The sequence below is a fragment of the Python bivittatus genome, unplaced genomic scaffold (assembly GCF_059951505.1).
Source record: "Python bivittatus isolate LINGU-HERP-01145 unplaced genomic scaffold, Pbiv_v1 ctg000440_np1212, whole genome shotgun sequence".
NCBI lineage: Eukaryota > Metazoa > Chordata > Lepidosauria > Squamata > Pythonidae > Python > Python bivittatus.
The window spans coordinates 5,459,558-5,480,746 of NW_028277063.1; the positions used below are offsets into that span (position 1 = coordinate 5,459,558).

A 21,189-nucleotide genomic window follows, 5' to 3' on the forward strand; every position below is an offset into this window, starting at 1 on the left:
TTGTTATCTTAGAAATAACTCAGCCCACTTAGGGAGAAATTTCCCAGTTAGGGAAAAGGCAATTCAAAATATTCAAAGAGACTCTGCCTTAATTGATTCACTATTAAGTGATGGTGGGAAATTCCTCTTATGGTTTCCAAGATTCTGTACTTAACCCAGATGAGCATTAAAGATTCCTTACTGAAATTGGTGTAGTTCTTGCTTGCTTGATCTTGCCCAGTTCAGTGGGCATGGCAACATGCAAGGAAGAAAAGTGCTAGCTTTGGCCATCCCCTGCTTTGCTGATTTTCTAGCCACGGCATGGTCATTAGAAAGGAACGCATTCAGAAGAGGGCATGTTTGGAGCCTACCACAACAGCCTTTCTTGCAGGAACCCTTCAAAATCCTCTCCCTCCGCAATTGAAGCAACCCAGAACAAGCCTTCATGAACAAGATGGAAGGAACTAAACATGGCCCAATGGAAGGGCAGATGGGCCCAGCTGAACACAGACTGCAGTTGAGCTGATTGCAGGAGCAAAAGGGGAGGGTGCATGGATTGTGTGTTACAGAAGGAGGCAAAGTTAAATGGGAAAGAGTGACAGCTGTTGTGGGTGGAAGGGAGGCTGAAAACAAACCGTAGGAGGAAAAATGGAGACAAATCCTGAATCTCATCCAACTTGTTTTACTCTGTGTTTCTAGGTACAAAGTCTGCATGCCTTAGGGATGACTGTTCCCAAAGTCCAGCGTCATCCCTGATGTTTCTCCCATGAGGCTGAGACGTATGTCCATAATGCACATCCCCAGCCTACACCGTGATCAATCCTCCAGACTGTCTGTTCGGAGTTCATGGCAACAGCAATGGGCGTTGGACAGGCATCATGACAGTAAGGATCTGGAAGAGGGAAGAGAAAGGGGAGGGTGATCTGGGGGTTTAAGCGCTTCCTGTTGCTGCATCTGATTAGACAGGCAAGTTATCAAGGGCCCAGGGAACCTGATAGGACCCAGCCCTGCAAGGACCAAACAAGCAGCCGATCCACAGCTGGCACTTGCATTACTGCAGACCAGGAATGGGAAATCTTTGGTGGCTGGGAACACACTCCTTTTTTGGGGGGGGGAGGAAGAATTGAGAGCCATACAGTGTGGGGTGAGGATGCATTCTATCCATTCTGTAAAGCCTGTTTTATGGCTTACACGGCTTCATGTCTTCCCACTTCACAATGACGAGAAGGGATTCTAAGGGCCACCAAAAGGTGTTTCAGGGCTGCAGGCAGCTTTGGGACTTCAAGTTACCCTCTCCTGCAAAGGTCAGACCACAGAATTTGGAATGCCTGGCTGCACTCTTTCCTGGTTAGAACCAGGGGAACTTCATCTTCTGAGGATACAGAAGAATCTGAGAAGGCTTCAGAAATCAATGAAGGCCCAGCATTGCAGGCAGGGAGGTGCAAGCATGGGACCAGAGACTCCAAATCATCTCCTAAAACAGAGAATGACAGCATTGCTGGGCAGAGGTGAAAAAGTGGACACCTGAAAGGAAAAGCTCCTTTGGAGTGAAGGTCTACTAAGGGGTTATTTCTGAGTAAACCTGCATACTTGAGGAGATACAGAAAAACTGATGGAGGATTTTAGCTTCCAAGATGAAGTTTGCCAACTGGAAGTAACCCAGCCCTGGAAACAATGTTGGATAAATGTATTGGACTCAGACTATTTTCTTGTGCTCTTTGGCAACTGGAACTTTTGCTAACTTCGCTGATTCTGCAAATTTTAGTCTAAACCTCTGATTCCTAATGGTTTCATAAACAGGGTTGTCCGCGGTGGTGACGTTAACAAGTCAAGATGGTGGTTGCAGCTGTCTGATGGAAACCCTGCCCCTTTTACGTGCATTGTGGTATTTGATGCGTAAAAATGGGGTGGGGCCTCAATTGCAGAGTTGCAGCTGCCATTCTGATTCCCCCTCACCCCTGGCAGATGCTTGATTAAAAGAAAGATATTGGCTTTATATTCTCTACCTACTGATTCTTCATCAGAGACAGGAGAGCTTGCAAGAAAGCTTGTGGTGTTGCAGTTAAAGCAATCAGACTGAGAAATTAAAGGTTTCAGAATCAAACTTGCCCCCATAATTTACATGCAGCAGCCCTCAGCTACGGAAGAGGTGGGCAACTTTTCAGTCTCACAGACTACCTCTGGTGCTAGATTGGGGTCAAATCAATGCTATAGATCAGGATCTTGGGGTGGGGAAGGGTCCTCTGAGCACTTTTTCTCTAAATCTCTCCTCTGCTGATAATGGTGGCTTGTTCATTCCTGTTCATCTACAGGCTGATCAGCTGAATAGTGGGGAAAAATGGGTGTTGCTCCTGCAAGGTAGCCCCATGAAGGGCAGAGAAGGGGAGAAATGGCAACATGCATGTGATGTCATTATGCAAATGCTACAGACGTCCAACACAAATATCTAATTCATGGCATCATCATGCACGCATTGTCATTTTGGCACTATGGTGGTTTGTTATGGATGCCACTCAGCTCCTGGCAGATCAGCTGGCCACAAACAACCCCGGCAGCAATTACAGATCCAGGTGATTCAATGAAGGGCAAAAGATTGTGTGCTAAGAAGACTGAAAGGATTTCTGAGGATAAATCTATATCAGAGGAAGTTTGCATGCACGCTCACCCATGATAGCTTAGACATGATTTTCTTAATTAGCGTAAGCAGAGATTGAACCATAAATGAATGACACAGATTGGATTCAGACATTAGGCAAACACGTGGCTGGCTAAGTTGTGGTTCAGTGTGTCACACAAATAGAACCACTAAGTTGGAACATTAGCTAGGTTATCAGAAAGTAAGTTCTAACATAGACAGGTTTACTCAACTTGATCGTCTAGGGCAATGTTTCTCACACTTGGCAACTTGAAGATGTGTGGACTTCAACTCCGAGAATTCTCCAGCCAGTAGGATGACTGGGGAATTCTGGGAGTTGAAGTCCACACATCTTCAAGTTGCCATGGTTGAGAAACACCGATGTAGGCAACTTTGTGCCTATTTTATACAGATCCCTCTATTAGCGCTTCCTTTTTCAGAGCTTCTTGAAGGTTGTCTCTCCTTTTTTCATCTCAGTGGGAACAAAAAAGAAAAAACCTCCACTTTGGCCTAATTTTTTAAAGTGCTCTCATGCACTTGGATTTACTTCATCGCTGCATGACCAGCACCCTAGCACTTGAAATGGAAGAGACTGGGATTGAGGCTGAGAAACCTCCCAAAACTAGGCCCCCCTTTCAGTGTGACCAATTTACTATCTATTTCAGAGGAGACTGGGTTACTATGCAACTTTGAGATAGGAGGGGAAATTTAGGAAGAAAAGTTGAACAGATCCAAACTCTTCGGGACTGAAAATCTGGGGGTGGGGAGGTGCTGGTCTGAGAGCAAGGGATGAAGTTCTCCAAGTCTTAATTCCTCTTAATTCCTCACCTTTGTTTCTTTGTGGAACTGAGCCCGGCTTTCCTCAGGGACAATGCTGTAGGGTATGAAAATGTCCAAATGATAGAGTTCAGGATGTCCCCGTAACACAATATGGTCCTCTCCTAGGTCCAGCTCAAGATGTCTCACTGAGATCTGCAGTAGTGGCAGAAGGGAGGGGGAGAGAAAAACACATACAAAAATGCAACCAGTCCCAGCACCTGGGCTGGAGTTGGAACAGATCGGTGTTCCCCGTAAACCACACGCTACGGAGTTACCATTTCAGGGAGGCAGATTTTCGCCACTAGATGATCTGGGTGACTGGTAGATGGCTCCGCAACTATGGTGAATTCAGGAGCTGTAGCGGAGCTGAGAAATGAGCAAAACGGACTTCAGTTAGACCAGGAGAGCTGTGCCAAATGCAGATCAAAGACAACCGGCTAGTACAGAATTCTGATGGCATTTTGTGGGGCAAAACTGGGTGGAAAATAAGGGGAGATGGGACAGATTAGATGGTAGACAGCATGTCTGCCCTCCACACCACAACATTTTACTGCCAGTCCCCTCATTTTGTACTAAGTGCAGTTTGGGGAAAAAGAAAATCCATACACACTACAATCCACCAGTCCAGCCTGATCCCATCCTATTTTAGGTCATATATACCCATCCCATCTTTCAAAACCATAAGCTTCCCAATGATCTTTCTCAAGTACCCTGACCCTTATTCCCAACATGTATTCTTCTCACAACTCCAGTATACTTCTGCAAAACATGCGGCATTCTGATTTTCCCTTTCGTTTGGCTACAGAAAGGTACACCATGTCAGATAAAATCCAGTTGGCTTAAAAAAAGATGGAGAGAGAGAGAAAGGACTGCGCATGAAGTACCTTGACTAACTCAAACTCTCAGTTATTGTATCTGAGGATCCTGTCATCCTCTGATAAGGTTTAGGGTGGATTAGGGTTTCGACCGACTAGGCATGTATTGCTACAAAAAGGCTAATAAACAAAATCTCAGAGTCTCCTTCTGACACTTTCTTCTCCTTTTGCCAAACCATTCTGGGCCCAGAATTCCCACCTAGCAGCTTTCTTAAATGGCAAGCTCATTCTGGTAATTTCTTCATAGTTCCTAACGTATCCTTTTGGACACATTAGGCCAGTGTTGTCCAAACTTGGCCACTTTAAGATGAGTGGACTTCAACTCCCAGAATTCCCCAGCCAGCCAGCAGAATTCCCCTGCTGGCTGGGGAATTCTGGGAGTTGAAGTCCACTCATCTTAAAGTGGCCAAGTTTGGACAACACTGCATTAGGCGAAGACCCAGCTTTCCAGAGAAGTCTGTAATGCTGGGAAAGAGGAAAGGAAAGAGGGGAAGAGAATGACCAGCAGCCAGGTGGATCCTCAGTTACAGCAGCATTGAAAGACCAGGTTAGGGACAGATCATCCTGGAGAAAATCTATTCATGTGATCACTAAGAATCAACACTGACTTGATGGCACGCAATGAATCCACTGATTATAACAGATCTATCCCACCCTTACAGGAATGTGGGCAAGCAGGCAAAGATTCTGCTGTGCCAGCTCCACCACTATCCAGAATTGGCAAGAGTGTGTCTGACCAGGGTGGATGCACCTCAGAGTCAAAAGGACAGAAAAAGGCTATTTCCAGGAGGTCATATCCAGTCCTGAACATATGGTTAGGCTATCTAGGGATCATGGAGATGACATCCAGAACAGCTAGAGAGCTCCTTTTGGGAAAAAAGGGGGGGGGGATCTAATAGCACAAGGTGGCGGCTTAGCTTAAAGGAGAGCCCCCCCAATGCAAAAAAGCACACCTGCTGTGCATCTCTTGGATGATGGGCTTGGATTTAGTGCGAATATTCTGTTCCGATATGGAGCCCATAAACTTCCTGTTCTTCAGAATCCGCCACTCTAGGAAGGAAGACAAGCAACAGTGTCAGCTGGTTGCAGAGATTCAAAGCTACAGCCAGGCCCAAAGGGAAGGAAGAGCGTGGCAATGCTGCCAGATTGCTTATGTTCAAGGAACCATGCCACCCACCAAACAAATGCCCTGCTTGCCACCATTCTTATTTTCTGTACCTTGATTGCTGATGTCCATCTTGTATTTCTCTGACAACCCTTCCATGGCTATCGTAAGGAAGAATTCTTTGAGGAACTGGTTGCTCTTGACGTTGGCAGGGATGGGAGAGAAAATTGAGAAAACGTAAGGCCCATTTTTCTCATGGTTGTGCAAAAAAAATGGCTTGAAAACTACTTTCCCCAACAGAATCCCACACCTCTAGGGAGCATCCCCAGATGTGAGTACTGTACAGGTAGTCCTTGCTTAACAACTGTTCATTTAGCAACCGTTTGAAGTTATGATGGCGCTAAAAAAGTGACTTACAACCGGTGCCTGAAGTTACGACTGTCACAGCGCCCCTGTGGTCATGTGATTGCGATCCGGGCGCTTGGCAACCAGCTCACACTTATGACGGTTGCAGCATCCTGGGGTCACATGATCGCCATTTGCCACCTTCCGGCAAGCAAAATCAACAGGGAACGGCATGATTTGCTTAATGACCGCCACAAAAAAGGTCATCAAAATCAGGTCTGGTGATATGATTTGCTTAAAACTGCATCACTTAGCAACCTAAATTCCAGTCCCAACTGTGGTCGTTAAGTGAGGACTACCTGTATGTGCAAAGCACTACCATTTACATGAAAAGGCCAGATCACAGGTGAGAAAAGCCTATGGTTCAATGATCAAGTCCATGCTCTGCATGGAAGAAATCCTGGGTTCAATTTGTGGCCACCCATTTAAAAAAGCTGTTTAACTATAGTGTTGTGTGAGACCACCAGAATAAAAAATGCCTGCTGGATTCAACAGTAAACAAGGCATATATATTATCCACCATACTGACTGGGTGTAAAAAAAATAACAATGGATAGAAAAGACTCCGGGGCCTGAAATGTATGTAATTACACCGCAATGAAGTCCTAGATTATTTTTGATGTGGAAACTGGGAAGAAAAATGAAAAGATCAATCAGGTATGATATAAAAGAATCAAGGGTACAAGATACAAATCTCATCTTTGACTCCATTTGAGGTCATGTACTTAGCCTCCTGTTGAGCTGAAAAAGGCAATCGGGGGAGCAGAGGAAGGGAAGACTCCTCTCTGGAGTACCCAGATCCCAAGCTCCCATTAAAAAAAAGGAGACTCACCTCCATCTTATTAAAAAAGTTGCTGTTGATGGTGACTTCGTAGGCTGTGCAACCATTACCGCCTGGAAGGAAGAAGGAAGCATTAGGCTGACTCCTGATGGGGATGGCTCTTCCTTAGGTCCACAGTGCACATGAACCGGCTCTGTGTTAATCGTTGTTCTTGAAGGGGTACAATTACATGGTATCGTCTCAATGGGAAGTTCCCCATATAAACCCACCCCATGTGAAAAATGTAGAAAGACATGTTTATCTGTGTATTTCAACACTATTTCCACTTCCGTCAGGATGGTTAGAAATGTGTATAAGATTTAAATTCTTTTGCAGATTTTCTGCAGAGTGTAGGATGAACACGGAGTGATCCATACGACAATAAAAAGCAAGCAAGAGTGTTGTCATTCTCTGTGATTTCCAATAGCACCTCTGGGAAGGGCTTGAATGGGCAAGTCTGGGAGCAACTCAGATAGAAGTAATTATGAATGTACTTTTGCTACATGTTACTGCCATCCCCACTATGACCAAAAATGGTTTTGCTGCTCCTCAGCCCAGCCAGACCATATGACCTGAGGAGCAATTGTGGATACAATCAGATAGATAAACTATAATATGGCTTAATTTCCCAGCTTGTGCAATTTATCTCAGCACCAATCCATTTTCTAATCAGCTGACCACTCACTCTTGTCCACTTCTGCATGGGGCTCCCCCAGACTCATGGGGATCCGGAAGGTGGAGGCATTCTCTGACTCAATGAGGCAAGCCAGCTCTTCGTTGGTTAGGTCTGGTGGGGAAGGGATGTGCAGGGACCTGCAGACATTGACAAAAATCTTCTCACCAGAACTTGTATGGGTTTTAAGGCAGAATCCTAAGCAGGAAAAAAAGGTCCCAGATGAAGATGTCACACATGCAGCAAAACCAGAAAATGACAGCAGAATCTTTCCTGCAATTTGGCAGACCAGACTTCTTCCTATCTTAGCACAGGATTCAAACGTGCAGTAACAGGATGTGGGTGGAAACTGAGCCCAAACACCCCCAACTAGTTCTGAAATAAAGCAAACTGAAATAAAGCAAGAAAAGCCTCATTGTGTCCAAATCCAAAATGTCCAGGACAGGTAAAACTCTGTAAACCCTATAAAACCTTATACAGCAGGCTTAGTTGAGCAATTTTTATACTATCCTCCCACCCTCCCTCTGTCTCACCCACAGCAGCTGGAACTGATTTTCATTTTTTCTAGCTTTCAAAGTTTCCCTGCAAAGCTCCTGCTCTTTTATTGTATTTAAAACTTTTTGATATGAAATCTTTTTTTTTAATACAGTGCAGCATAGGAATATCATATGACACTATTTTTGCAATAGTCTTTTTTAAAAAATACTATCTATCAATTCATTCTATTGCCCATAACTTTCTCCACGTCCCCTTTCAGATCATAACATCCCCTATTATCTCACATCCCGCTTGGAAATAAAGGAGGGCTGGAAAAAGAAAGAGAGAGAAAGAAGCAGAGTGTTGGGGAAATGAGCAAACCCATGTGACAGGCAAGGAGAAGGCTGTCTCATTTCCCTGTAGGTTTGAGAAATTCTCTCCAATATCTTAGATCTTTTTCACATTCCCTTGTTTCATTTAGCATGTCACCTTTTTCTGCAGTAATTAATTTTTTTTTTTACCTGGGAGTGGACGGATAGGCTTGGATTCTGCCGGAGAAGGCACGGATCCCTGGATATTCTGGGCTGCCTAGGGAGAGAATAGTTGGATGGATTTATGAACCCTGCATGGACCACCCTGTCAGCAACCAGGCCCATCGATGCATCGCTTCTCTTTCTTACGGCTGAAAGAAAACCTAGTTCATCTCATTCTCTCGTTGCACGTCTGTCTGATCACTCCTGCAAGGGCAGGTTGCAGACAAGAAGAGAATAAGGCCACTTTAACCTGGAATTTTGGAAAACATAGATCAACACTTCTGGTACATGCCATATGTTGGAAAGCTGTCCCTGGGCATCATAATAAACAAACGTAGCCATTGGATGGTGGATGAGGAAGATGATATCACACAAGGGCTCTGATGCCAATTACAATGGAGCTCCAGACTCCTCCCATCATTACCAGCTATTTGTAACACTGCATGTGCCAGCGTTGCTCAACCTTGGCAATTTGAAGATATGTGGACTTCAACTCCCAGAATTCCCCAGCCAGCATGGCTGGCTGGGGAATTCTAGGAGTTGAAGTCCACATATCTTCAAGCTGCCAAGATTGAGAAACACTGGCATACGCATTCTAAATTGTTATCAATGTCATCCAGGTAAAGGCAAATAAATAAATAAATAAAGTCAGTACAACAATTAAAATGTATAGCAATTATTACTGAGAAAAATAACCTGAATAAGCATTATAATTAGGAGTGACATTTAAGAGTCACATTTTAGCCACTTCATAAAAATGCAGTGTCTTGTTCATCAGGGATATCTGCCTGTTACCTCAACTAACAAGTTTCAAATGCTTTTACGAAAACCAACTGCCTCTTGAACCAGAACAATAACGTCAGGTCATGATGGCTTTGGTACTATGTGTCTGGTATGGTTTAGACATGCATTTTTGAAATACACAGTTCTATCAAATTGCAAAGGCTGATTGCATTGAAAGCAATAGTCTTGAACATGAAGATGTCCTTCCACAAATCATTCCTGACAAGAGCTACGTAGCCCTAGATAACTATACCTGTTGAGTTATGATTCAGAGGCAGCCCTTCCCCAACTTGACTGCCCCCCATCAAAAGCAGTTGCAACGTTTGCGATATTTATGGTCCCCAAGACCACCAATGGCTCCCATAACCCCTTTCTGTAGCCCCCCCCAATCTCCTCTGACTTAGGTTGTTGAAAAGTGATGGTGTGGTCCTCTTCTGAAGTGGGAAAGAAATGGAAAACGTCATGTCAGCTATAAAATAGGCACATCACAGCGAAAAAGCAAAGTGCCTCCTAAAGTCCCTTCAAAATGCCAGCCCCACCCACCCTGCAGCCTTCAGGCCACCCAAAAACGTCAACTTCAAAAGTCACTATTTCTGATTTAATGGGACAAGAGGGGAAAAATAACTGAATACATAAGAAATGAGCATATTAAACTGGATGGATTTAATTTATGGGAATATTAATGAAACGTTTTAGTAAGTCAAGAGGTTTTTTTGTTCTAGCATCAACGCCTTCTTTGCCTTGATCCTGCTGCCCTTCTGGACCATGGCCCGCAGCCTGAATTCTTGCTGTAAGCTCCCTCTGTTCTCTATCCCAAGAATCCTGCTTCTGTTTCCAAAACAACCCAACAATTTTTTTAAACATGAAAGAAACTGCCCTCAGAGCACCTGAAGTAGGAGCCGACGGAATTCTTCTTCATCTTCTTCTCCTTGTAGCTCCGCCGATAACAGGGACTTATCTGTAACTGATGCCATGTTGGAACTGGTGGGCCCTACAGAGGCTACAGAATGAAAGCAAGGGTTAAGAACCAAACTTTAGAAGAAAAAGTGACAGAGAGACTGACTATAAACCAGACTTTCCTACCTTGGATCTGTCCAGATGTGTTGGACTATTATACCCATAGTAGTGGAAAATTATGTCATCCAATATGCCACCCAGAGGGTGCCAAATTGGGAAAAACTGCATGGAAGCCTTGGGTCAGGAAGAAATCAGCCTAAAGGGCAGAGGCTGATTTTTGAAAGAATTGATTACAGTGTTCACGCACGTTCCTCAAACCTTTGAAAGATGAATCAGAGGAAGGTGTATTAGGATAGACCCCCAAGAAAAAGCCAATGCTCATTCATCTTCCCTTCCCATGAGCACAGGTGCCTAGAACACACCCATCATATTTTCTCCATGGAACAGCGGTGTAGTAACAAGGCAGAAATGCTGAAAGATCTCACAAACACTAGGGAAGATAACAAAGAGGTTTAGAGCCTTTAAAGAATAATGCAGTCATTATATATTTTAATTTGTTTTTAAGAGAGTACAAGGCCCTTTGTTACTTCTGCTACTGCAGACTAATACAGCCACCTCATAGCAAAGTTACCAAAATAATGTTAAAACTGCAGTTGCAATCCACACGAGAAAACCACAGAAGATCCAGGAACATCAAACTGACAGACTCCTTGTACCACCCAAACCAAGTTCCAACTCATTCCTCTTGGGTCCCATTGGCCTTGGTTTTTAATTCCATTATTTATAACATCCACATCCCCCTTCCCTCCAAGGAAATCAGAAAAATCACTTTTCTTTCTCCAGTCTCACAATATCCCTGCAGCATAAACTACAATAAACACAACTAACCAATGATTACCTAGCAACCAAATACATATAAGGAAAACTGTTTATTATGATCTGGCTCCACTCCAACCTTACTTCTGTCCATTTGAAATTTCTTCTTTTTGCTGCTGCTACTTCTGTTACTACAAATTCCATTCTTACTCCAAGCCCACTTTTGGCCCCAAATTTGTGCTGTGACTAAAGTAGCAAAATCCTACAATCCATGTTAGCAGCCCAAACCTGTCAACTCCTCTACAAACCTCATTGAGTTGAATGCAATTTATCTCCCACGGAAATGAGGTGGTCTCAATTAATATGGTAAATAAATCCCACAAAATGGTCATATTATTCAAATTTGCACTATTTGAATTATATTTCAATGGAAAATAGGGCAAATACTTTTTTTAAAAAAATGGTAAATTCTCAATTATCCCCAAATGATGTTAAAATAGGGATGAAAAAAAGATTGTATTCATAAGCCCCTAAGTGCTCTTCTAGGACACTTGTACCCTTTTACTATTCACAATAGCCCTAAGTGCTACTGTTAACATTTTGGCTCATATTAAATGTGACCTGGTATCAATTTTTTAAAATATAATTTTTATTGAGAAAAAAAATTTACAGATTAAATAAACCATGGAAACATAAAGAAATAATTAAAAAAATATGAAAAGATAAAAGGAAAAGTGAGAAACAGTAAAAATCAAGAAAAGGGAAGAGAAGAAAAAAAGAAAGGAGAAGAAAAATATCTAAAGTGACTTCTGATCTTCTTTACAGCAGTTACAAACATATTACCATTCCCACCCTCCCAAATGATATATCACGGTTCTCTTCTTCCCATAAACACCCCTTTTTAATCAGTAAATCCTGAGATCATCCATTCATTTTTGTCCATTTTCAGCAAAAAATCTATAAAGTGTTTCCAGTTTTTTACAAAAGTGCAACCTGGTATCAATTTATAAATCACACTACTGTAAATCAAATTTCACACTATTTGAACTCACACTAATCTAGGCCTACCTGTACTTGACTGCAGTTTATACACACACTTTTTGTTCATGTGTGTGTAAACATGTCACACACCTACAATTTTAACACTTTGAAACTGCTAACTCTAAGTACATCATTGTTTCCCAGCCCACGTCTAACCGAGAAGCAATTCCTAGTTCCAGGCCTTCTCTTTAAAAAGCCTGATCTTTGCTGTATTCTTCGTAGAAATAAGGGAAAAGAATCCCAATCAACAACAGCAAAAATAACATTTTAAACATTCGGCTAGGCTCAGCTTTTGACTGCCACCCTTCCTTATTGAGCAGTACCTAACAGAAAATGTGCTGTACAGAGAAGAGTTTCCTTTGCTTTTCAGGCTTCGGGGGTTAGTAAATGGATGCACGCTTACTCACACCTCGGTATGGGGCTCTCTGCAACGAATTTCACCCTCCCGGTTCACTACGGGACGGGACGGAAAGACGCGCCGCCCCTCTCAGCCAAACTCCCCACCTCTGCCCGTTCCGAGTAGCAGAGAAATGCTTTATAGACTTAAAGACGAGCATAGATATAGAAACTTAGAGGGGTGAGAAGCACCAGCAATGTCGAGACAGAATTCGCCTTGATTTGGAGGGGGATTAATATTTCAATGTCTACGTTCATCTGGGCATTGCTTTGGGGCTGAAATTTATCCCAATATCCGATAGCCCTGCCCCCAAATTAAGTGACCAGTGCAGCATCTTAAAGCGCTATTTCTTTGGAAAACTAATGGCTGATTATGGTATAAAGCAGTGTTTTTTCAACCTTGGCAACTTGGGTGGACTTCAACTCCCAGAATTTCCCAGCCAGCCTGCCACCATGCTGGGAGTTGGAGTGCACCCATCTTCAAGTTGCCAAGGTTGAAAAACACTGGTATAAAGGATTAGCTAGGAGGAGGATGGATGTTTCGAGATACAGAACACACTTTGTTGTTCAGTCGTTAAGTCGTGTCCGACTCTCTGTGACCCCATGAACCATATTGCGCCAGGCCTTCCTGTCCTTCACTGCCTCCCTGAGTTTGCTCAGTTTCATGCTCATTGCTTCAGTGATGCTATCTAACCATCTCATCCTCTGCCGTCCTCTTCTCCTTTTGCCTTCAATCTTTCCCAGCATCAGGGTCTTCTCCAAAGACTCCTCTCTTCGCATTAGGTGACCAAAGTATCTGAGCTTGAGCTTCATTATCAGTCCTTCCAATGAGCAATCAGGGTTGATTTCCTTTAAGATCGACTGGTTTGACCTCCTAGCAGTCCAGGGGACTCTCAAGAGTCTTCTCCAGCACCACAGTCCAAAGGCATCAATTCTTCGGCGCTCAGCCTTCTTTATGGTCCAGCTCTCACAGCCATACATTACTACTGGAAAAACCATAGCTTTGACTATGCAGATCTTTGTCGGCAAGGTGACATCTCTGCTTTTTAATATGCTATCTAGGCTTGCCATAGCTTTCCTCCCAAGGAGCAAGCGTCTTTTAATTTCATGGCTGCAGTCTCCGTCTGCGGTGATCTTGGAGCCCAAATAAATGAAGTCTGTTACTGCTTCCATTTCTACCCCTTCTATTTTCCAGGAATTAATGGGTCCAGATGCCATGATCTTAGTTTTTTTAATGTTGAGTTTCAAGCCAGCTTTTGCACTCTCCTCCTTCACCCTCATCAAGAGGCCCTTTAGTTCTTCTTCACTTTCTGCCATTAGAACACACTGCTGCAGCTTTATAAAGTGCTATTTTCTCTGCTCCAAGTCTTTTGGTTGATTGGTTCATTATGTGCCCTCAAGACATTGTCAACTGTTAGCGACCACATAGGTAAATTTTCTCCATGATGAACTGTCCCTAACCTGGTCCTTCAGGTCATCCAATGGTGCTTCCATCGCCACTGTAACCAAGTCCATCCACCTTCTGCTGGTTTTTCTCTTCTGCTCTTTCCTTCCACCTTTCCCAGCACTGGAGCCTTCTCCAGGGAGTTAGGTCTTTACATAAGTTGTCCAAAACAGGATAATTTGAACCACTCCAAGTGCTTAGCAGTGAATTATGTGCCTCAGTTGGGGTGTTGTTGCAAATAACTTCCTCTGCTCCCTTCAGGGCACTTCTGAGATGAAGGCACCAGATAGTCTCTGAGTTAAGAACGCCCAGTTTAAGGACGACCCATAGTTAAGAACGGAGCCTATTCTAGCAAAATTTGAGTTACATACATAATGATTTGAATTAAATACACAGTGGTTTAAGTTAATTACACAATACTATTTATATAGTAATATACAATAATACTGTTCCAGCTTACATACAAATTCAACTTAAGGACAGACCTTGGGAACGGAACTCCTTCTTAAACTGGGAACTACCTGTAATATTATGATGGTGATGGTGATGAATAACAGAACAGTAATTTGCAATCCCTGTTTTGGTGAGGATGGTAAGTAGTTGGGCTACGTTTAATAGCTTTCCTCATTCAAAAATGTAACATGCAGTTTTTTTAATCTACCAAAGAGGACTGTGCTAGACTAAAAGGCTAGATTTCTCCATTCCTTCAGATGCCTCTCTCTCGTTTCTATCCCATGAAAGGGGTGAATGGTGTCAAAAGTGCCCTGGAATAAGAAGTATTAGTCTGAAAAGATTTTCGAGGCGGGGGGGGGGGCTTTGCTTTTATTCTGAGCATAGCATTTTGAAAAATAACCAAGCCATCTGTCACCAATCTGAGGGGGAAAAAATGTGTGTGATGCCGCGCTATGCTAAAGTCCTCATTGAGGGTAGAATTACTTTTCTATCTCTATAGTCAGTTTATGTTCCGCCCCCTAGCCTTATGGCGGGTCCCTTCTCTGCACCCACCTGATCTCTATGGCAGTTGGGAGGCCGGAAGTGCCTCTCTAAAGCAGTGGGGATGCTTTCCAGCTGCGCGGCTGGTGCTTTGCGCTGTCAGGACGGAGCAGTCACGACTGGGGTCTATGGCCGGCTCCTCAGCGACGGAAGGCAGCCGCGGGGCCCCTTCAGTCTACGATCTCTACAGCTCCATGGAGTATGGGCCGGTCCCGGAGACGATTGGGACCGCCCAGGTAAGGGGACGGGAGACTGGAAGGGGTCCCCTCCCACGCCGGAGCCCCCCAGGCGGAGAGCGCAGGATCCGGGGGGCGTGAGGGCAGCGTGATCTGGGGGCTCCGAAGGAAACTAGTTTGGATTCCCGCGTCGCGCTAAACCACAATGCCGTTCGCGCTCAGCGCGGGGGTGAACTTACTCAACTAGCCGTCGTTAAGCCATGGTGGTTTGCAGCCACTCGGAAGCGAGCTTTGGAAAGGAGGAGCTCCAAAGCGGAACCGGGGAGATGCTGCTCTGTCCTGATTCCCCCCCCCAAGACGGTCCCCAGGAGGCACCCTTTTGACCCCGCATTTTAGCTTTTTCTCTGCGCCCCCCCCCCCCCCCCAAGCTCGCTCAGTCCCTGACCTTCGCGCCTTTTAGGGCAGCCAACTTCACTGGCTGAGCTCCCGGTCCTACCCGGGTAGGGCGGCCTTTACTGACAATCCAGGTTCGGGACGTGTCGCTTCCGCGGGTGCTCTTGGGGTGCGTTATTTGGGCGCTGCTAAAGACCCGCCGGGGGACGGTCGGGCGTGCTTGCGCCTCCCTCGCAGGACCCGGCAGCGCTTCTGCCTCGGATCCCTCCACCTGGTTTTAATCCACAAAAGTAGCCTCCACCTTAGCCGAGGAAATCTGCATCGAGGAAATGTCTCTGTGTTGAGAAAAACGCAACAAAAGCGTTTTAGCCCAAGCGCTGGGACCCGCGATCACTTCCGTGCTGTGTTCAGTATTAGCCTGCCAAGTGTCCCAAGGTGGCTGGTTTTGTCTGTGGGTGCTTTTGCTGCATTGGAGTCACACGGCTACGGTTTTGGAAACTTCTGCGTGGCCAGGCTGGAACAGCGCGCTAAAATTAGCTTTAGCCTTAAACTTAGGTTTGTGGCTTAGGTGGTGCGTGGACAGTGTCCCAGCCCGTGTTATTCTGCAACTCAGCGTCGTCCAAATCTGGAAAGTTGGGTCGATGAGCAAATCGTACTTCAGTAAACTAGGATGAGCGTTTCTTGCAAACAGCCCGTGTGAGCGTGAGGCTCTTCGGAGCAATTGGGTCGGGGGCCCAGGGGGGAGGGTGAAAGAAACCTGTCCTTGCGGGATCGCTGGACCAATGTCATCCCCCCACCAATGCCAGCCCTGAAGTTTCAGACGTATTCGAATTCGATCGACTCCTGATTTCCAATTCGCCTAATCAGCGGATTTCATTTTGCTGGTGTTCCCTTTCGGGAGAGAAATCCGGAATAGCTACTGCGATTCAGTCCAGGGTTAATAATGGCTTCATGACCTCTCCTTAAGATACAGCCGGATTAGGCTCAGCTGGGGAGAGGGGGACCTTCAGACGCCGTGCCAGATCAGGAGTAGAAAGAAAAGTAGCCAAGAGGATGAGGACCGCTTTGACTCCCGGGTTCCCTGGGAGGTAAGAGCTCTGCTCTTTCGGGGGGCGGGGGTACAAAGCAGACTTTCCCCCTCTATTGCGCCGGCGCAGACCGAGCCAGAGTCCCGATTTAAATCAGGTTCATATGCATACCACGGGCGCGTTGGCCAATGGTTGCGCAGTAAGTCCCACCTCGGGTTACGTGCTACCGCGGAGGTACCCGCCCCTCTTACTCCGCCTCGCTCGGTCTTCTGGGTTAGGGAGGGGGGTATATCCCGGCGTGCACCGGGGTTAGATTCTTAATTAAACAGAGGTGGGGGCCCCTTCCCTCCCCTCCCCCCGCTTCCTTTCCTTTCCCTTTGATTTGGTCCTTCTGCTCCCGGGCACCCACCTGCCCACCCACCCCGCTTCCTCGCCCGCCCCGGGATGTCCTCGCCTTCCCCTTCTTCCTTCCTGGGCCCGAGGACGACGGATCGCCCCAAAGTGCCTCGAACTCGGGCGGCCACTTGGAGCCACCGGGAGACCCTGGATTTCCTCGCCTTGTGGGGCGAGGAGGCCATCCAGGCGCAGCTCAACCGGTGCCACCGGAATGCCGACGTCTACCAGTGGATCTCCGAGCGCATGGCGGAGAAGGGCTACTTCCGCGACGAGGACCAGTGCCGGACGAAAGGCAAAGACCTCAAGAAGAGTTACAAGCAAGCCAAGCTGCAGGACGGCGTCGCCCGCCAGCGCTGCCGCTTCTTTCACGAGCTCGACGCCATCCTGGGCGGCGGGGGCAGCGCCCGCGGCGGCGACGGCGGCGCTCCGTGGTGCCAGGTGGTGATCAAGGAGGAGAGCGATCCGGATCTCGATCCGGATCCGGAGCTCCCGGAGGACGAGTACGCCTGGACTCAAGTGTCCGTCACCGACGGCAGCGATCTGGACCCGCCGGGCGAGCCTGCCGGCGCCACCGCCGCCTCTTCGTCCTCTTCTCAAGCGGCCGCCGGGGGCTTGATCCACCCCGAGCCATCGATCTTGCACCATCACGTCGCGGGTGGCGTGATCAAGGAGGAGAAGAGCCCCCCGCGGGAAGAGGCCGGCCTCCTCGGGGGAGGAAGGGGAGCAGAGGGGGCTTACCTCTACGCTGCTCAGGAAGACGCTCCGGGGGAGACCCCCGGCCGGGACCTGCGCAGATCCAGGATGGTGGAGGAGTCTTTGCTTCAGCAGGAGACCCCGGGGCACCTGGCCGCTTCCTGGAGAACCGGGGTGAACCGGAGAGGTGAGTGGAAAAGGGGGTGGCGTGATGTGGGGTGTGAAGAGGGAGAAAGGCCTCGCCCATAGACATCGGTGATCGAGTGGATCTCTGGCTCACCAACTCTTTCATCTCTGACCTCATTGCTTAGAGCAGTGTTGTCCAAACTTGACCGCTTTAAGATGAGTGGACTTCAACTCCCAGAATTCCCCAGCCAGCATGGGGAATTCAATTCTGGGAATTGAAGTCCACTCATCTTAAAGCGGCCAAGTTTGGACAACACTGGCTTAGAGATAACGCCCCCTGAGCTCAATGGGGTTGATTCCCAGGGATGTGAGCTTAGAATGGGAAGCTAGCACCTCCTCTTCCTGGACTGCCCAGCCGGTTCGCTGGATTTCCTGGTGAAAAGTTTCAGATATTGAAGTGTCAGAGATAAGCAGGCAAACTGCTGTTTAAAAGCCTGATTAAACTGTTTCACAATGACTTTGGTCACGCTTGGATTAGAATGATAACAGCGTCTTCTCACTTGTGATTTATAGTTGACTGGAGGTCAAATCATTAGATGCTTTATTTATTCTCCTTCAGGGAGCCATTTGACTAGATAGTGTATGAGATGCTTTGGATCTATGTTGTCCATTGAATTTTAATATTTCATGTTTAATATTTAATGGTAATACAGTATGTAAAAATAGAGCTAGGATCAACTAGATAGTATCATAGGGACAGGTACTTAAATTCAGTGTGCCAGCTGTTCCTTTTTTCCTCCCTTCTGTATTGTTTTTCGCTTCATATCCAGACATTTAATATTTACTGAATTGTATGGGTTTTAGGGATTTTTTTTTCTCTTTTGATGTTTCTACTTCAGGGTTCCTTGTGTATGTTAGTATCTCCCCTCTTGATTCTTAGTAGTCCCACTTTGTCTACATGAATGGTGAAAGGACATGCCACTTTGCTGGTCTATGTATGCCAGATGCTGGTTCTCGTGCCTGGAGAGCTCCAATGACACAGCTTTGGTCCTCATCTCTTCCAGATGAGTAATACTTTCTTCATCTCATTCCTCCCTGCCACCAGCTTTTTCCAGGCCACGGAGTCTGCTGAGCACACGGGAGAAGTTGGCCCAGCTCCGGAATAGACGGAAGAGACCTTGGGATGACAAATTTGATGAGTTGGTGCGAGATATCCGGACACATTTCAGAGAGAGAGAAAAGCTATTCCAGGGGCTGTGGGAAGAAGAGAAAGCCCAACGGGAGAAGGACCGGCAACTTTGGACAGCTGAGATGGATTGGGTTCGGCAGATGTGGACCAAGAGCCAGAAGGAGAAGGACACAGTGGGAGAAGACAAGGAGATGAATGGACCTGGGCGTGTAAAGGAAGAGAAGCGGAACAGAGATGTCTGCAAAGAATTTGAAGAGGGATCTTGTAAAGACACCAGTGTTCAAGAGCCCCTGCTATTAAAGGTTGCCTATGCTTTAGAGCAGCCTTTCAGATCCCACCAGCCTAATTCCCCCCCCCTCTGGAGGCTTGGGGGGAGGAACCATTGTTTGTTCAACTATAATGAATGAATGAACTGTCAGGGTTAAGTTTGTACCACACTAAACCAAAGCTGAACAAGTCACATTTGGGTTTAATGTATTGGAACCCAGCTTGTAATTCTCATAAGCCTCAGATAACATAGCCCATGGTCAGGAATGATGGGACTTGTAAATCAGAACATCTGGTGGGACCTAGGTTGGAATGTCTTCCAGTCTCCCTTCTTGGGGGTTTCAAAGTTTGGCTTCTGTATTCTGACATTCAACCCAAATTAGTGCCTTTTTGGGGCAATCTCACTCTCTCTTACCCCCAGTAACTCTTATAGTAGGATTAGCTTCTTTACAAAAATTGTTTTAGCCTTAAAATCCTTGACAGTTTTAAGCTAGCCTTCTACAATCTAGCATCTTCCAGAGGTGTTGGACTACCCATCTCAATCCATGCTAGGGGATAATGAGGTTATAGTCCAAGATCTCTGAAGGACACCAAAGGCTTTGGACAAAACTGGATCGAAATACCAGCTAACCTAGAAGGCAGATGTACACTTCTTTAAAGGAGCTGGAGATTTCTTTTAACCAGGAAGCTATTCTCACCTCTTAGTGTGTCTTTACTTGCAAGAGAGCTTGTAAATCATATGTACATGCACCTCTGTCTCTCCAAAAACCTGCAGTTTTTGGCTGGGTAAACACAAGTTTTGAATTCAGGGATCACACCCCTGAATATATGACCTCCATGATCTCTAAATAAATGTGAACACATTGGCAGCCCTGTTCTGCCTCATCCAATGAAGGTGCCAGATCAGCTGTAAGTGTTCCAGGGACCACATAGGGGTGAGGTTGTAGAACATGGTGCACAGTTTGAGGTTCTATGGTCTTAGGTATATATCCCCAGAATCCCTGCAAAATTGCCTCCGCTGGGAAGGGAAGAATTATGCATTACATTTATTTTAATTAAATGTAGCTTTTGACCTCTAATTTAGCTTGTGGTCCTTTAAAATCCCAGGTCAAGATCTTTGTTATCACCTGGTATCTTTCTTACAGGATGGCAGTTAGCAGTGAACACGTTCACCCCCTGAGCTAAGTTCTCTCGTCTGCCAAGAGGTTGAATTGTGGGCTTGGGGAGGTACATGTGATGGGAAGATGGGCACCTTTTCCATTTGAATTTCTTTCACTGTTCCAGACAGGTTTTTGGCAGGCTGAGGGAATGTAGTCATAATGGGGAGGAGAGTTAACTCTCTCTTGCCTTACAAATTTGGAGAGGGGAGGAGAGAAAAAGAATGGGAAGAGATAGCATGCTGATGGGAATAGTAAGGCAAATTATCCTCTTTTATTAATTTTGTGGATAGCCAGTTTGGTGCAGTGGTTAAGGCACCAAGCTAGAAACTCAGAGACTGTGAGTCCTAGTCCTGCTTTAGGCACGAAGCCAGCTGGGTGACCTTGGGCCAGTCATTCTCTCTCAGCCCTAGGAAGGAGCCAGTGGCAAACCACTTCCAAAATCTTGCCAAGAAGACTGCAGGGACTAGTCCAGGCAGTTGCCAGGAGTCAAAAACTGACTTGAAGGCATAAATACACACACACACACGATTTTGTGAGGATCCTCAGGATTCTGTTGCTGTAAGTCAGAAACACTGGGTTGTGTTCTACATCCTTTGCTATGAATTTTGCCCTGACACTTTAATATTTAAAACCTGTTTTGGAAAAGTGAAGTATTCAGTCTGTTGGTATTTCAGATTAGAAGTTTTCAGATTAAGCATCAGAGCAAACCCTGAACCTGGAGATGTTAGTCATCTTCTCTATGCAAATGGAGCTAGAGGCTGGCTTTGGTGATGGTGAAGATAAGCAGCAATATAGCAAATTCCCTTTTACATGGAATGCTTACGAGCCCAAACCAGCACTTGTATGAAGCTACTATATCATAAATCAAACAGATCTCTCTAAAATCAGAGAGCTAGAAGGGTCTTGACAGGCCAACTAATGCAGTTCTGTGCTGGTGCAAGAAATCCACTGCTCCTATGGTAATGGACAACATCTCTCCAGGGTAGAGAAAGAATATCTTTGTACTACTG

At 45.8% G+C, this 21,189-nt stretch overlaps 2 protein-coding genes across 11 annotated transcripts in view; one reads left to right on the forward strand and one right to left on the reverse strand.

The window, feature by feature from the left end:
* Positions 1-625: 625 nt before the first annotated feature.
* Positions 626-15,556, reverse strand: PIH1D1 (PIH1 domain containing 1). Of its 6 annotated transcripts, XM_025168854.2 has the most exons (11): positions 12,326-12,430; positions 10,188-10,379; positions 9,992-10,104; positions 8,310-8,376; positions 7,324-7,509; positions 6,651-6,712; positions 5,527-5,611; positions 5,262-5,358; positions 3,709-3,799; positions 3,443-3,586; positions 626-871 (listed from the first exon to the last, which is right to left on the reverse strand). In XM_025168854.2, the coding sequence occupies exons 3-11, from the start codon at positions 10,076-10,078 to the stop codon at positions 824-826; spliced, it is 867 nt and encodes a 288-aa protein (XP_025024622.1). In that variant the 5' UTR covers positions 10,079-10,104; positions 10,188-10,379; positions 12,326-12,430; the 3' UTR covers positions 626-823. The 6 variants fall into 6 exon arrangements, with proteins under 6 accessions (XP_025024622.1, XP_007431711.1, XP_087998869.1 ...); XM_007431649.4 differs by lacking the exons at positions 10,188-10,379; positions 12,326-12,430 and adding an exon at positions 15,424-15,556; XM_088142743.1 differs by lacking the exons at positions 10,188-10,379; positions 12,326-12,430 and adding an exon at positions 15,373-15,508.
* Positions 14,773-21,189, forward strand: part of ALDH16A1 (aldehyde dehydrogenase 16 family member A1) — a 43,380-nt gene continuing 36,963 nt past the window's right edge. For 4 of the 5 annotated variants that reach the window (XM_025168853.2, XM_025168852.2, XM_088142739.1 and 1 more), the window contains exons 1-2: positions 16,382-17,624; positions 18,669-19,054. In XM_025168853.2, coding sequence (XP_025024621.2) covers positions 16,793-17,624; positions 18,669-19,054 — 1,218 coding nt within the window. In that variant the 5' untranslated portion in view covers positions 16,382-16,792. Of the gene's footprint in view, positions 14,987-16,381; positions 17,625-18,668; positions 19,055-21,189 lie in introns of those variants that run through there. The other variant, XM_088142741.1, reaches the window with a different exon arrangement.